The 16189-nt window shown below is 37.1% G+C and overlaps 1 protein-coding gene across 1 annotated transcript in view; it reads right to left on the bottom strand.

Moving 5' to 3' along the window:
• Nucleotides 1-503: 503 nt before the first annotated feature.
• Nucleotides 504-16189, bottom strand: part of COL3A1 (collagen type III alpha 1 chain) — a 37374-nt gene continuing 21688 nt past the window's right edge. The window contains exons 24-51 of the mRNA XM_058664709.1: nt 16041-16139; nt 15732-15785; nt 15568-15621; nt 15215-15268; nt 13701-13754; nt 13333-13377; nt 12914-13012; nt 12718-12825; nt 12422-12475; nt 11500-11553; nt 11296-11349; nt 10529-10582; nt 8749-8856; nt 8433-8486; nt 8127-8180; nt 7779-7940; nt 7576-7683; nt 6963-7070; nt 6260-6313; nt 6069-6176; nt 5601-5654; nt 5125-5232; nt 4796-4849; nt 4593-4700; nt 3491-3782; nt 2331-2518; nt 1772-2014; nt 504-1095 (exon numbers count right to left, since the gene is read on the bottom strand). Coding sequence (XP_058520692.1) covers nt 949-1095; nt 1772-2014; nt 2331-2518; nt 3491-3782; nt 4593-4700; nt 4796-4849; nt 5125-5232; nt 5601-5654; nt 6069-6176; nt 6260-6313; nt 6963-7070; nt 7576-7683; nt 7779-7940; nt 8127-8180; nt 8433-8486; nt 8749-8856; nt 10529-10582; nt 11296-11349; nt 11500-11553; nt 12422-12475; nt 12718-12825; nt 12914-13012; nt 13333-13377; nt 13701-13754; nt 15215-15268; nt 15568-15621; nt 15732-15785; nt 16041-16139 — 2733 coding nt within the window. The 3' untranslated portion in view covers nt 504-948. The remainder of the gene's footprint in view (nt 1096-1771; nt 2015-2330; nt 2519-3490; nt 3783-4592; nt 4701-4795; nt 4850-5124; nt 5233-5600; nt 5655-6068; nt 6177-6259; nt 6314-6962; nt 7071-7575; nt 7684-7778; nt 7941-8126; nt 8181-8432; nt 8487-8748; nt 8857-10528; nt 10583-11295; nt 11350-11499; nt 11554-12421; nt 12476-12717; nt 12826-12913; nt 13013-13332; nt 13378-13700; nt 13755-15214; nt 15269-15567; nt 15622-15731; nt 15786-16040; nt 16140-16189) is intronic.

Raw genomic sequence — 16189 nt, 5'->3', positions numbered from 1 at the left:
CAGCGATCTTTTATCATGATATTTTATTATGGGTGTCCGAAAGAAAAAAAAAGAAAGAACAACCATATACAAGCTTACACAATTAGATCTCAAGACATTCTCTGTGTTATCGTGACAAGAGTAGCCCCACACTTTGCCTTTAGTTGTTGACTTTTACTAGATGAAGGGAAAGATTTCCCTGTGGTATGTTGATTAATTGGTCTGACAGGAAGCAGCTAAAGATATTGTCCATGTATGTATTGAATGAAAGCCAGCAATTCTGGTTTGGTTTTAAAAGTGAAAGTACATTAGCACCATAACACGTGTCCTTGAAGCCTTCCAAATTATTAATATTCACCAGTAATGATAAGAAAAAAGAGAAGCACCGTTAAAAGCAGTTGATACCCAAAATTAATGTAAATTTGGTTTAAAAATTTTTTTTAATTGCACTACTTTCTTTTTAACAATAATTTTAAGAAATTAATATATGAAATTATTATTTTGTCATCATATATATATATATATTTCATCTGGAACTCATAGAATTTACTTGTTTCTGACCAGCTGAGGTAGTTGGAATAGGGAGGTCATTCCTAATTTTGATTTGACTGTTTCAGAAAGAAAGATTATCTTCCACTGGTGAACATAACCATTGCACTGGAGATGGTCTAGAATTCAAACAATGTAACACAGTGTTATTGTAAGAGTGTTGAAGTTTATTTATTATAGCACCATTGAGACATTTTGAAATTGGAATTGGTAAAAAAATAGAACAAAAAACACATTTGAAATGTATTTGATGGAATAACAAAAAAAGTATCCTTTTTTTGTCTAATTACACTTTTTCCAAAATCTTGGAAATAAATAACTGGAATTTAGTTGGTCACTTGTACTGATTGGCAAGATTAGAACAAAAGGAACACATGTGAAGTGTGGTATTTTCTGCTGGGGCTTCAGATAGAGATTGGTTTATAAAAAGCAAACGGGGCCAACGTCCACACCAAATTCTTGATCAGGACCACCAATATCATAGGGAGCAATATCTATAATGGGTAATCTCACGGCCTTGCGCGTTCTGTATTCAAAGACTGCTTTGCTCCATTCTCCAGTATGTTTCTGAAAAAGAGCAATAAATAAAGTGAGTCTATGATTATGGTTACAATTATATAATTCTTTCAATTCATCAAATTGAAAATGACCTTCTGTGGGAGTTCTCAGAGGATCATGTTAACTTGCACACATGATGGGTTTGTTTCAAAGCTGTCATCCTCTTAGCTGATAAATCATATTCTTAAGCAAAAACTGTGCAAAATTGCATGATAAACCCAGTAGGGAGCTCAACACAGATTCACCTATTCTTAGAGGACATGTTCCTGCTCATTAATCCCAAACAAGTCACTCATAATGGAATTTACTAACATTAGAAGTGAAGTCAACATTTTTCACCATTGAAATTAATAAAGGATAGCTCTGGAGTCAATATTCAAAACATTAAAAAGCAGAGAGTTTTCAATAGAGTTCCTATAACACAGGATATATAGCAACCACCTGCTTATAGCAACTAATAAATTTATTATGTCTTAAAAATTGATATCATGTTCTTTATTTGGAGGTTAAAAAAAACTATTCGCTTTTTTGTGATATTTGGCAGTCCCTGTAATCAATCAGTAGATGAAACCCAATCTAAATTTCATTTTTAATGTTAAAATTTGATTCACTTCTTTTTGAAAAGTAAACTGATAGAGAAGTGCTCAGGACATTATTTCCGATGCTTAAAAAAATCATTACTTACAGAGCAGCCATCCTCCAGAACTGTGTATGTGAATTTGCTGTTTCCTTCTGCCTTGAATTCTCCTTCATTCGATCCCATCAGCTTCAAGGCTTTCTTCACATTCCCAGTGGCCTGATCCATGTATGCAATGCTGTTCTTGCAGTAATATGTGATGTTCTGGGAGGCCCGGCTGGACAGCAGACGGAGGAATGCCAGCTGCACATCAAGGACATCTTCAGGAAGTTCAGAATTGCCGTAACTGAACTGTAATAAAGAACACATAACCCTGCTCAAACTTTGTAGTTAAAGCAGCATGTTAGATGTCATGAATGTTTTACATATGAATGTATTTTATAACAATCTTCAGAAGTAAAAAGGTGTTTGCAAACAATGCAATTCAACCTAATTTAGCTCTTACAAAAATTATAAAACAATACTCATTTGACCACTTTGAGGGTTTAAAATCAATCACTCAAGCTCTTTGTTAATGAATTTAGGTTTGTGATGAAATAATAGGTGGAACAAAACTGTCATGTAGGTGAGGATGTCTTATTTTTTTAAAGATCATGTCCTTTCTCACCTGAAAACCGCCCTCCATGGACTCTCCAAACCAAACATGTTTCTTATCAGCACTGGAATCTGTCCACCACTTCTTACGTGGAACACTCATAGGACTGGCATTGATGCATGTTTCCCCAGTTTCCATGTTACAGAATACTTTGATAGCATCCATCTTGCAGCCTTGATTAGGATCAACCCAATATTCTCCTGAAAAGTCACAAGAAAGACAATAGGGATTGGTTATAAAATCCAGTAGTGAAATGTGAAAAAGAGTGTTTATCTAGCAAGGCTTTCATACTGTTGACTGCTCGTGCAACTGTATTTTACATATAGCATGCCAGAGAAATTTTTATATCGAAGTTTGTGGATTAAGATATTGGAACGTCTATAGGGAGCCCTAAAATGAAATACAACATCTTGATTTTGAACAATGATTATGTACTAGCCCTATAATTTTTACTGAAATAGAGCATTTGTTGAAATCTTTCTATTTTAAGAAGACGACTAATGTTATTTTGCTCAATAATGTAAGCTTGTTGTCTAGTTCAAATTCATGGCAATACATCTAAGATTAAAGTCTCCCGCCAAATGGTTGTCTTCTATTTTAAGTGATATTGAAAAATTACCCTTATCAGAAACAACAGATACCAGAATGATTGAAGTAACATTACTTCTCACAAACAATTAACCCTATATGTGCAAAATCTTAGACCATCACAATATTCAGTTCTATAGAGCAGTGTGCAAATCTTCATTTGTGTCTTTTTTACAAACCAATGATTCGATTTACCTCAGTAAATTAGTTTAAAATAAATCAATGTGACAATTATGTAAGCCTGCACCAAATTAGGTGTTTAATTCTGTGAGCACTATAATGCATGTCACTTTGTGTTAAATAACTGTGATTATATTCAGAATATGCCAAATTGTATTGATATTAAAATTTCTATAATCTGTGCTTGAATGTTGATATACTTGGCTTACTTGGAAGTTATTTACATTATACTATATATCTTTCTTACAGTATGAATCGTTTTCAATTTAACTAACATTCCTTAAGTGCTATCCAGCCTACAAAATATTTTCCATTCACAGTGGAAGTTTTCTCCTCCTCCAATTCTAGTGGAAGCAGCTTTTCTCTGTAATGCTTTTTCTGTGTGTGAAAGATCCCCTACATACCACTCTTGAGTTCAGGATGGCAGAATTTTAGGTCTCTGCAGTTTCGAGCAGGGTTTTTACGGGAACCATCAGGACTAATGATGCTTTCAAGTTGTCCATTAACAGATTTGAGTGAAGACATAATCTCTTCGGTGTTGATTTTCAAATCCATTGGTTCATCTCCATAATATGGGGCAAAACCACCAGCCTTTTCACCACTAGGTGCTTGAAAAGCAGCACCACCACCACAGCAAGGACCTGGTGGACCAGGGGGTCCAGGAGGACCTGGTTGTCCTGGGTGGCCTGGAGAGCCCTAGGATGAAGAAAGACATGCAGTGTTGAAGTGAATGTATTTGGTTACTATGGAAAATATATGCTTTCAGGCCAAGAAAATACATTAAAAATGGTGCACACATCATGCTACTATAACTACTTTCATAAACATGCTTTTATACTCAGTCAAATTACAATAGCTGCACTTAATGACCAAGAAATTTACATAAATTTCTTTTATGTAAGAATCAGCTGTTTTAGAGTACAGATTTTACTATGTAATTCTTTCTTCTGTATAACTGATATATACAACTAGCCCACAGAGCACAGGTTTCATACTGAGATGACAGGAATAAATTCAGGAACCTAGATTCTGAGCCCAAATTTACTACCAAATGGGTGTGATTTATGTTTCAATTGCCATATGTACAAATTGTGGAGACAGTAGTTTTTATTCCATTTATTCTCAGAGTATGGGAGAGGAAAATATTAGGAATGATGGTCAGAGCACTAAAACAGACTGTGGAATTTGTTTGAGAAGCAATTTCTTCTCAGTAATGCAAATCACGATCAGTCTAATTGTGATATCTGTAAAGTAAACTCAACACTTCAATGTTCATTCGGCAAACTGGCCAGTTGTGCCTATTCTGCCTTCACAGTTATCACACTGTAACTTCTGTCCTAATGGAAAAACTATTAACATGGTGAACATTTTAAAATCATTGTCCAACTTCTAAATGAGATGACTGCATGTGTTTCAGTGACTCTAACAGTATAAAATACTGCACAATGTTTCTGAATACTCAAAGATAACTGCACATTCAATCCATGCGTGTAAGCGAGGTCTTACCTCAGATCCTCTTTCTCCTCTGTTGCCTCGAGGTCCTGGTGGTCCAATGGGACCCGGGTGTCCACTTGTTCCATCTTTCCCAGGAGGGCCACTGGGTCCAACAGGTCCCTAAAAAGTATTGTGATATCACAATGTTAGAACATCTATCTCTTGCACACAAATGCTAAAGTATGGATCTTTCAATTCACATCTATGTTCCTTACTCTGGGGCCAGCAGGTCCTGGACTACCAACGGCACCCTGATGACCAGCAGGACCCTGAAATAAAATGAAAGACGAGTGTGAGAGAAGACCATTCAAAGGTTTAGAAAATACACACTTAGGATCAGACCAAGAACCATGGGGATCATGTTCAAACATCGTATTCTCTTTCCTTAATCCTTCTATTATGTCTCCCAAGTGTCCATTGAAATAAACCCTTGAATCCATGCTCTTAGAGATGGGAACATTTCCTTTTTTAGTCTTTCAGATTTACCTGGCCCTTTAGTTAAAATGCATTGAGGTAGATCTCCTAACAGAATGCATGCACTTACTGGAGAGCCTGGGGGTCCTGGGTTGCCAGGGAATCCTCGATGTCCTTTGATGCCATTGGAACCACGTTCACCTGTTTCACCTTTGTCACCACGAGGGCCTTGAGGACCCTTTAGAAACACATTTTAGATTAAGGTCACACATACAAATACATATTGGAGAAATCAAATTTAGAACAAATCTATTTTTTTCTGGTCTGCCAATAAACAAATACTTCACACAGAAACAATACTAATTTTTTTTTTTGGTGGTTATTTTCATTTTGACCTGACGAATGCCTGGGGCGCCAATAATTAATGCTTATATCTCTGGCCCCAAAGAACTCTTAGAACATGAATCACTTTCTGTATTATAAAAGGACAGTTAATATTTATTGCATGGCTATATTTTTACATACCAGCTTCTCAAACATGCCCTAAAATAGCATAGTTCCTATGTTTCTAGAAGGAGGTAGAAAAACAAACAAAACAAAACTTACAGGAGCACCTCGGGCACCAGCGGGACCAGGAGCCCCAGAAGGACCAGCAGGGCCCTAAAATGAAAACATGCAAATGAGCAAGCAGTTATGAAAGTTTTTTTTCACATGTTTATTGTTATGGGAAGTAATATTATCCTCTTCCAAGTCTATTCTTTATTTTTATCTTTACTGGTGGACTAAACAGGAACCTGTGCAAAGCTCAGTTGACTCAGTCTTGCATTCATCCAGAAAATGGCTTGTTGTTCTGATTAGTATTAATTTGTGTTTTACTAGTTAATTAATAGTGGGTTTTGCCAGAAACTTCCAGTGTAGCTTTATTACCACAATTGCCTAAGGAATGACTGAGACAAAAACTGTAAGACAAATGGTAATAGATATTTTGATTGGCAGATTGGACACTCTATTCTACCGCCAAACCCCTTTACTGAGGGCAATATGAAAGAAGGCATTGTACTTATTAGAACTCACTGTTTCTCCCCGATCACCACTCTTTCCAGATGGACCCACAGGACCAGGGGGGCCTGGATGTCCAGGAGCACCAGGGGGCCCAGGGGAGCCATTTTCACCACGATCGCCCTGTAAACAAATTCACAATCCAACGTCAATACCATAATCACTGGTTTTAAAGACAGTAAACTGTCACACAGGGGTTGTTATACCTTGCCACCAGGAGCTCCATCTCGGCCTGGCAGACCATCTGATCCAGGGTTTCCCTGATTTTATAAAGGGAGAAACAAAAAAAGAAAAATCATGTTTCTTTGAGTATTCCTAATACAGTTTAAGTCACACTTTCTTAAGTCCTGTTTTTTTCTAAGGAGCATCACAGCTCCCAAGGGGTTAAAAACTGGTTTTGAAGAGGAGAAAGCTCAGCTATTTGAATGTATTGTAGTCCTTCAAAGGTATGGTACCTAAACATACACGCAACATATGTAAGGCACTAGCATTTCGTGAGATCGAAGCAGGAAAAGGATTTAGGTAAAAATGTTTCCATTTCAAAAAGAGAACCTGTCTGAAAACTGAAAAACAAAACAAAACAAACAAACAAACAAAGTGAAAAAGAGTTGAAGAACAATTTCACCCAGAAAAAAAAAATTGTGAGCTGTGGCTCTCCCTATCAATTGTTTCCCTAATTTAGCAGCTGATCAATTTTCTTCACTGATGATTATTCATTGGGTAAATATTAGTAAAACTTGGCCTTCCAAGGTGTTCTAAATTGTAATGAGGAAAGTGTTGATAGAGAAGGAAAGAGAACTTTATTTCATTATCCCACTTAGGCTTTTAGACATAATACTCAATCCAACTTTCAATAAATGATCCAATTTTACCTGACTCATTGCAAATTTCCTAAGAATTGTTACTCACGTCTCTTCCAGGTTCACCAGCAGTACCAGCCAGCCCAGGGAGACCTTGGGGTCCAGGAGGGCCACGTTCTCCATTCTGTCCGTTAGCTCCTGGTTTCCCGCTTTCACCCTGTGAACGAAGCAATGAAAGATGCTGAAATTTGTGAAGTCAATCAAAATGCTGCTATTCCTACTTCCCCAAGAAAAGCTTGCTTTAGTCAATTTTATTGCTTTTTTTCTTTTTTAAAACTCTGTAATCCATTGGGAAAATGCTAAAAGGGAGCAGGTTCCTTGCTTTTTATAACTTGCTCCAATGCCACAGAGCCATGCAAATACGTTGATGATCTCACTTAGAATGCATTTTAGTAAAAGAGACCTGGGTGTTGTAAGAAATTAATAATGACTAATTTTCAGGAAATTGCAGGTTATGGTGGCCATTAGAATTAGGTTTCAGAAATATTTCTTCATAACTGAAAAACACTCACTCACTAGGTTTGGCATATAAATTGAACACCTTCAAAGTTGAATTTTGATTTTATGCCCATTTCACCTGAGATTTTGCTGAAATTTTGATTTTTGATAGTTAGATGATTTAGATCCAAGAAGTCCAAGTTCAGCTGAAGATGCCTACTCACCTTGATACCCTGTGGGCCAGGGCTTCCCCTGGGACCTGGCATGCCTGGAGGTCCTGCAAGACCACGTGCTCCTGTAACTCCTGCGATTCCAAGTGGGCCCGGAGCTCCCTATTATGGCAGAAGAGGAAGACACAGTTCACCTTCACATGATCACGTTCTCATTTATTAATCCTGTCAATCAGTAGAGCAGTGAAGCCACTCACTGGAGGTCCCTGTGAGCCAGGCGGTCCCTTCTCTCCTGGCTGGCCAGCGTCACCTTTTGGTCCAGCTGCTCCAGGACTGCCAGGAGCACCACTGTTCCCAGGAGGACCTGGAGGTCCGTCTTTGCCGGGAGAACCACTGACACCCGGAGGTCCTGGGTTACCCTGCAAAGAATCATTTTACACTTAAATATATATAATGGAAACTCAATCCCTTTTCTTTCTTTCATCTACTTTTAATAATTTTACATGGGACATCATAGGGAGATGAGAAATGCAAGTTTTTCGTACATATTTGCATGCTGCTTCTGAAACACAAAATGAAAAAGAAAGACTTCTAAAAGTACTTACATTATTGCCAGGAGGACCAGGAAGACCACGTGCACCAGGAAAGCCAGCAGCACCCTATGGAATGATCATATTTTAATAGCAGAACAAATATCCATGCTGTACACACAAAGTGTAAGAATTGTCACAGCATTTGTGGTTTGCTATTTCTCTTTGGAATTTGCATAGAATTCACAGGAGTGACTGACCATAACTTTTCTATTCTGTGCTTTAGTACCGAGTGTTTAAAATAGGTTTCTCATAGCTTGTCAAGAAGAAATGTTTTTTAATTCTAGTTCAGAGAGATGTAGATAGAGCATCAGTACTTACAGGACCGCCAGGGCTGCCACGTTCGCCTTTGACACCTTGAGGACCAGGAGGACCCTATGTGACACAGAGGGGGAGAAGTGTATAAGAACAGCATCAAAATCAAAGTTAGAGAGAAGGCTTGCAGCATGAGAAATAATCATGTCGAGGTCAAAGGATACCAGGACTGTTGGAGCAAAGATCAAAATCTTTAAACTTAAAATGGTAGAAGATTAAAAAGAACCAACTTGTGAACTATCAAGTTAATAAAATACGTATTTAGGAGAGAGAGAGAGAGAGAGAGAGAGAGAGAGAGAGAGAGAGAGAGAGAGAGACTTACAGCAGGTCCTGAACCTCCAGGTGGTCCTGCAATTCCAGGAGGACCGCTTTCACCTTTCTCTCCAGGAGCGCCTCTTTCTCCCTTACCACCAGGCTCGCCATTTTGGCCCTATATAGAGAAATGGCAGTTTGTCATCTGACAGTTCTCATAATGTGCTTAGTTTATCATCATCTCTTTTCAAACATACAATTCTTCATATGGAAAAGGAGAGCCATAAAACATGACAAAGTAAAACTAGTAAAGGCATTTCCACAAGGGAAGATAATTAAGGAAAAACTAAAGTATGTCTAGTTTGCAACTAGGGAGAACTCTTCAGGGAGGCCCATCTGGAAATGAGTACCAATAAATAGCTTTGAGGTCTCACATAACTTCAGTGAGATTGGTCTACATTCAGAACTCTACTAACACCTGCTGACATGGATGTGGGAAGAAAGGTACCCTCCTTTATTGTTGGAGGGAGTGTGGCTAGTACAACCACTATAGAAGTCAGTATAGAGAGTGGTAAGAGAACTGAAGATTTATCTGCTGTATGATCCAGCTATATCACTTGTAGGAGTATATCCAAATCCAAAGGAACTGAAATCTGCATACGAGAACGGGTCTGTACTCCTACTATATTTACAGCAGCATAATCTACAATACCAAAGACGTAGAAATAGCCCCGATACCCATCAAAAGAAACTGGAATATCCCTCCATGGGATACTACTCAGCCATTAAAAAAAAATGAAATTCTACCATATGCAACCAAATGGTCCCAACTAGAGGCCACATCCCAGTGAAAAATGTCAATCCCAAAAGGACAAATATCATTTGTTCTCTCTGATATAAGGCAACTTCCTTGCAAAATACAAGATCAATAGCCCTTTCAATACTGTTTTGGCTAAAACTCATGGGTTTTGATATTTTTGTTTTAATTTTTATTTCTTCAGAAAAGCTTTTTCTCTCTTATTTAATTCATTGTAGACTCAGTGGTCGCACAGTAGCATCATTTTCTTCAAGAAGGTCTTTGATTTTCTTTTTCATTTCGTCAGCAACACATTAGTCATTCAGTAGCATGTTATTTAATTTGTACATTTTCTATTTTTCTTTCTGTTGCTGATTTTGTTTTATGGGTTTTCATTTAAGGGGATGTACAGTAAACTGTGTAAGAGATTATCATATCCAGAAATGAAAATACAATGTAGTGTGCTTCTCTACTTTCAAATCAAAGATGGACTACCAATGAAAATGTGAAATATATCTTGACGATAGAATTTTGGACTCTCTGCCATTGTACATATCTACAATGTCAGGATACAAATTAAATAGGAGAATGATGAATTTATGGCTGTTTATGAAGGATTATACTATTGTAATAAAATAGGATAAAACATTGGGAGGTGGAGGGAATTTTGGGAGAGGGTAAGGGAAATATCAGAGCCTATGGAATTGTATCACAAAATAATAATAAAAAGTAAAGAGAAATAAAAAGAATAAATGTGCTAAAACTTAATTAGTATCATTTTATAGGATAAGAACTTAAAAAATTAGGTACTTTTAAACCTACAGTATGCTTTAGTCTCCCTACACAGGGATAAAGATAGAATAGGTATTTTAATTTCAATTTGTTAAAAAGTAGGAGTAGGAGTACAACCAAAATGAAAATAAGTAATGCAACCCAATGGGGAATAGATAACTTGAACTTAAAACCCCAACTGTACTTCTGTTCTTTCCTTCTTTTTTTAATAAGGCGTTGATTCTGGATGGTTTGACAAGTGTGTTTAAATAGTCAGACTTACAGGAGCACCAGGGAAGCCTGCAGGTCCTGGAGGTCCATGTTCACCTCTCTCTCCCTGAAGAGAAAGATACATTTATTAGGCAAAATGGCGACACCTTCCCACAGGCAACACATCTTTCCCCCACATTCTCAATTTTCTTTTAAAATTAAATGTGCACAGGTTATTAACGTAGTCTAACTTTTGAAAAATATTCTATTTCTCAGAAAAAGTAATGAACAATACCTGCATTACCGATTGTTGTATTATAGGGAAACATTTTGAAATATTTAACACAGTTCATTAAATAATTTCAGAAAATAGAATTTAAAACATTGCAGAATTTAAATAAAAAAGAACCGATTTTGTAAAAAATCATTTATGATGTATCTGTGATCTTAAAGCAGGAAGGTAAAGAATTTTGGATTTATAAGGAGTCTTAGGCAAAGATCTCATACGTTTAAGAGGCACAGATTTCAAAAATGTCATACTGATGCAAGCTTACATTTTCATTAAATATACATGAAGATTTTTGTTGTTTAATCATATATGATTTGTACAACCTTTATGTTTTTTCACTTTTTTTTTTTTTTACAAAAGGTCATACTTTAAAATCATCTCTTGTAAATTTCAGATTCAGCAAATTTTACATCCTCTTGCATTTCATACCTTCTGAGTGACAGAACACTAAAACTGGCAATCAGGATATCTGGGGTCGAGTTGCTAAGGGTAACACAAGAAACTTTTGCCTGGGTAGTGATAAAAACTCTGAAAATGTCTCTAATACTTACAGGGCCACCACGAGGTCCAGCAATGCCTGGAAGTCCAGGAGCGCCACCTTCACCCTGAGAAAAGGGAAAGGAATGAACCAGCAGTACTGCTGCTCTGCATCCAAGCCAAATATATAGATAGATATAGATCGATATAGATCGATATATATGTTTGGACAAATATATATACTTGGATGTTTGATCAGGTTAAGTGGTAAATGTTACCTTATCTCCAGGCTGGCCTGCTGGGCCAGGGGGACCAATGGGACCAGCAGGACCCTAAAGAAAATAGAAACATACTTTTAGGTTTTGAAAAAGAATTTGTTACTATTTTTATTAATCAAAGAGGATGCAGATATATCATTCATCTCATAAACTAGAAATATTATGTTCTTCACTGTTGGAATGACATCTGTTCTACTCAGTAGGTAAATAGTAAAGAGCTTATTAAATACAAATTTCCAGGAGAGTATCATATAAATAGAATTCAGCATCAGCTTACTGATTCATGGCTTTTGAGTTTTATTACAGAAAATAAAGAGCATGTTTTATAATATCTCATAGTAATGATCCCTGAAAATTAAAGCACGCTTCTTTATTCAACTTTGGATAACTCAGAATTTTTAGTTTATCCCCTGAAATACTATTATACATAAATTTCTCTAAATTGTTATGATTATAATATTTATGAATGTTATTGCAATGAAATTAAGCTAGGTATATCTTCTGAGGCTGACTTTTCTTCACTCAACTTGATGCCTTTGAGACATTTACAAGTTGTGTGTGTATCAACCACCTAGTTCTATTTGTTGTCAGATTGCATCCAGTGTTATGAAAAAAATTACAAAATTGCAATTTTTAAAAAATAAAGTTTCTTCAAAGTTTTGATTATTTTGAATTTTAGTGACTTGTTATGACTGTAGAATGAGTTTTTTAAAAGTATTTTTCAGCATTTTTTCAGATAGTAGAAGATACGAATTTGAAATTTAAACCTTCAAAGCATTTCTATCTCTAGTGTTCACAAGGTGGGAAAGTGTGACCCAATTTACAATAAGTAGTTTTCGGAAAAAAAAATAAAAGATGACATAAGAGACTGTTTTGCATCAGCTGTGAGTGAGACCCATTTTTCCCAAACGTGAGTACTCACTCTTGGGCCATCTTTTCCTGGGACTCCATCAGCACCTGGACCTCCTGGTTCACCCTGTCAAACAAAAGCCAAGGTCATCCAATGTGAGCATCCTCAGTGAAAATCTGCCAAGAAAAGGTGCAAGCTGGGGCTTTTCTGGAGCAGTATAGTAATCATTTTGAACAACAATTGACTTGGGAATCTATCTCAAATTCCACTTTCTATAAAAGGATGACATTAATTTTGAAAATCTATTACTTTCCCATAGCCCACACATGCCTGTTTTGCATCAAAATCAATAGAAAGCAGATTGGCACCTTTTCACCCTTTGGACCAGGACTTCCAGGGCCTCCTCTTTCTCCAGGCATTCCTTGCAGACCAGGAGTACCAGCAGCACCAGGGGGGCCGGGGGGACCAGCAGGGCCCTAAGAATATGGGGGGAAATAGTGAATGACAAGATAGAAGTGGAGCATACTTTGTAAAATCTAGGGGTATTGGCTTCTCTGTAGTTACCTTTCCTCCTTCAGGACCAGGGGGACCAGCAAGTCCTCGAAGACCTGGAGTACCTGCCAGTCCAGGAGGTCCACGTTCACCAGGGGCTCCAGCATCACCCTGTCATAGGAAAATCATTATTTTATTGGCAAAGGCAGAATTTCAAGCTTTTTACAAATAAACACTCCAATATGTAACTGACACATTGCTAATATCCTTTTAAAATTTCAAGTCCATGATTGGTTCTGTAAGTACTTATTAACATGAGAGTAATTAAATTTTTCACATAAAACACATTTGATGTAGTAGAAATGTTCTGAATTTCCTGAAGTGTGTTCAGCAAACACTTGTAATGTTGTTCTGATAAAATATTTTGACAGAGTATGAAGTAAATGTGTGATTAACCACTGAAGAAAGCAAGGAATGAATTTAAATGTTACCTTGCCACCTGGGGTTCCAGGTGCGCCTACATCGCCCTTTGGACCCTATGAGATTGGAATTAGAGTTAGGTCAATATAAAATCGAATTATACAAATAAAAGAAAAATACATGCATTGGATTCATTTATATATCAGGTTTTCAAATCCTGAAGCTAGGTATCTTTTTCTTAAGTTTTATGATCTTATGACAAAATTCAAACTTATTGAACAGTTTTTGAAAAATCATTAATGTGTTTTTTATAATGAGTATTTCAAAAAAAATGTTAACAGAGACATCATGCTATGCAAAAGCAAAATTGTTACTAATTTTGAAATAATGCCATTATTTCTTTTTTTTTCTGAGATCTCAGAAGTGAAATGCAACTTACTGCTTCACCAGGTTTTCCATTTTCTCCCGGAGGACCACTGGGACCAGGCATGCCCTAGAAAGAACAATATTTGCATAATGTAATCATTTCAAAGCTACTTACAGGAAAGCTTCTCACATGGAAACATGTGTCTGCAACGTAGTAAAAGAATCAACTGAGTGGTTTCCCAAGGCAGAAAATCTCGGCCACTCAAAATCTAGTGACAACAAAGAATAATCATGCCTTAGAAACCCAGATTCCATTGTCATCTATTATTTCCTTTTGTTTATTAAGTTCTATGGATGGGCATTACGGAATGGATTTAGTGACATTATAGTTGTGCATTACATACAAAACTGAGTGAAACCATGACAGAACTATTTGAGTTAAATTGACTCTCTTTTAAGAACAGCACGCTTGCATCTGGTGGGAGTGAAGGGAGGAAGGAGGGTAGTGTAGGGAGTGTATTATGCTCTTAGAACGGCATATATAAATATATGAAATGTGTTCACTTTGTACAAATTTTTAAGAAGTAAAAAAAAAGATGAAAAAGAACAACATGCTTATTCTAGAACAGATATGGGAGACACGCCTACATTACCATCCCTTGACATTTTATTTCAAAAGATGGAGGTTAGAGCTACAAATCCAGCTCCAGTTGAATCATAATTGAGTAGGATCCCCACCTCACCCACCAGATACTATAAATACAGTGATGAAGAGAAAGAATAGAATTGTCTGTTAAAAATAAGTTTTCCCATCAACAGAGGATTGGATAAGAAAGCTATGGCTCATCTACTCCATGGAATACTACTCAGCTGTTAAAAAAAACAAAATGCAGTTCTTTGTGGCCAAATGGGCCAAACTGGAAACCATCATGCTAAGGGAAATGAGCCAATCCCAAAAGGTTAAATACCACATGTTTGCCTTAATTTAAGATGATATGATGTTATGTATAACATGTTATGTTTTGAATGTTATATGTTGTGTATAAACTAAAATTGAAGTATAGGTGAGGTGGTCACAGAAGGTGGCTGGGAACTCGCATTTACTTTTAACATATTGGTTACTCATTACTATGTCAATTAATTCCATAATGATGTAAATTTTTGCTGATGGTATGTTGGAGCTTTCAATTGACTGGGATGATACTCTGCTGGCTCTGTCTTCAGGCCAGAGAGGATATACCTAAGAAGCTGTTGAACTTGACTGGACAATAAGATGCTGGACTCTATGTTTGGTATACGCTTGCAATGGGGGAATCTCAACTGAACTTGAGCTGTGGTTATGCAACAGGGTGGAGGAATCCACCATGGTGGGAGGGTTTGGGGAGGGGTGGGGAGAACCCAAGTACCTATGTAACTGTGTCACATAATACAATGTAATTACTGAAGTTAAATAATAAATAATTTAAAAAAACAAAAAAACAATATAGGATGGCAATAATAGCAGATAACAAAAAAAAAATAAATAAACCTGAATATCTTTACTAAAAAAAAAAAAGTTTTCAAACATATTCTAAACAAATTTCTTACTTGTAATCCTTGTGGACCAGGGAGACCTGCATCTCCTTTGTCACCAGATGGCCCCTATGTAGAAACAAATAATGGTACACTTCATTACAAAAAGCTCTCTCTTTTAATTCAGTCCATTGCTTAATTTTTAAAGCAGTGATGTGAAGACAGGGGAGGGCCTGGCCATGCAGGATACACAAAACAGAGTTGAACAACATGTAATTATTGTTACCATTTAGCTAGTTAACCAAACAAGCATGCTTTCTAATTGCTTTGGTGAACTGTAATGACATAGTCACAGAGTATGTAATTTCCAAAGCCTGCCCATGCCGCCTCTCGCCCCTCCCATCTTCACTTCATAGGAGTGAACTTACAGTGGGTCCTGGGGGGCCTTGGGGTCCAGTTTCACCATTCTTCCCAGGAGGGCCCTGAAAAACAAAAATTAGAGAAAATGGATTATGAAAAACAACAAAGTCCTAGCACTGGATCTGCATGCACCTAGGAGAAGGCAACAAACGAACAGATGGAGGATACATACCGGGAGCCCAGGGCCTCCAGGACCACCGCGTTCTCCATTCTTGCCAGGAGCACCCTAAAGAAGAAAAGGATAGGGTTTATTAATACTCAAAAGGAACTCACTAATCATACAGTGCGCTCCTGCATTCATTTGTGTCTCCCTCCTGCACACACAAAATCATAATCAATTATTCCCTTTATGTTACTTGATTTTCACACTTTTTTTTAAACTTTGACAAAAAGGATTGAGTTCTGACTATCTGCATGTTCAAATAGAAACTGAGAGGTATTCTGCTAAATATTTATTGGAGAAATGAACGGGGGCACTCACATCATTTCCTTTAGGACCAGGGAAGCCCATGACACCAGGCTGGCCTCGGGGACCAGACGGGCCAGGGGGACCTGGACGACCACTTTCTCCTTGACTTCCCTAATGAAAAAGAAGAATTACATTAAAAAGATTTGACAAAGATATGATCA

The sequence above is a fragment of the Ochotona princeps genome, chromosome 5 (assembly GCF_030435755.1).
Source record: "Ochotona princeps isolate mOchPri1 chromosome 5, mOchPri1.hap1, whole genome shotgun sequence".
In the NCBI taxonomy this organism is placed as follows: Eukaryota; Metazoa; Chordata; class Mammalia; order Lagomorpha; family Ochotonidae; genus Ochotona; species Ochotona princeps.
Note: the sequence above shows the minus strand (reverse complement) of the source record. Positions and strands in the feature narration are given on the sequence as shown.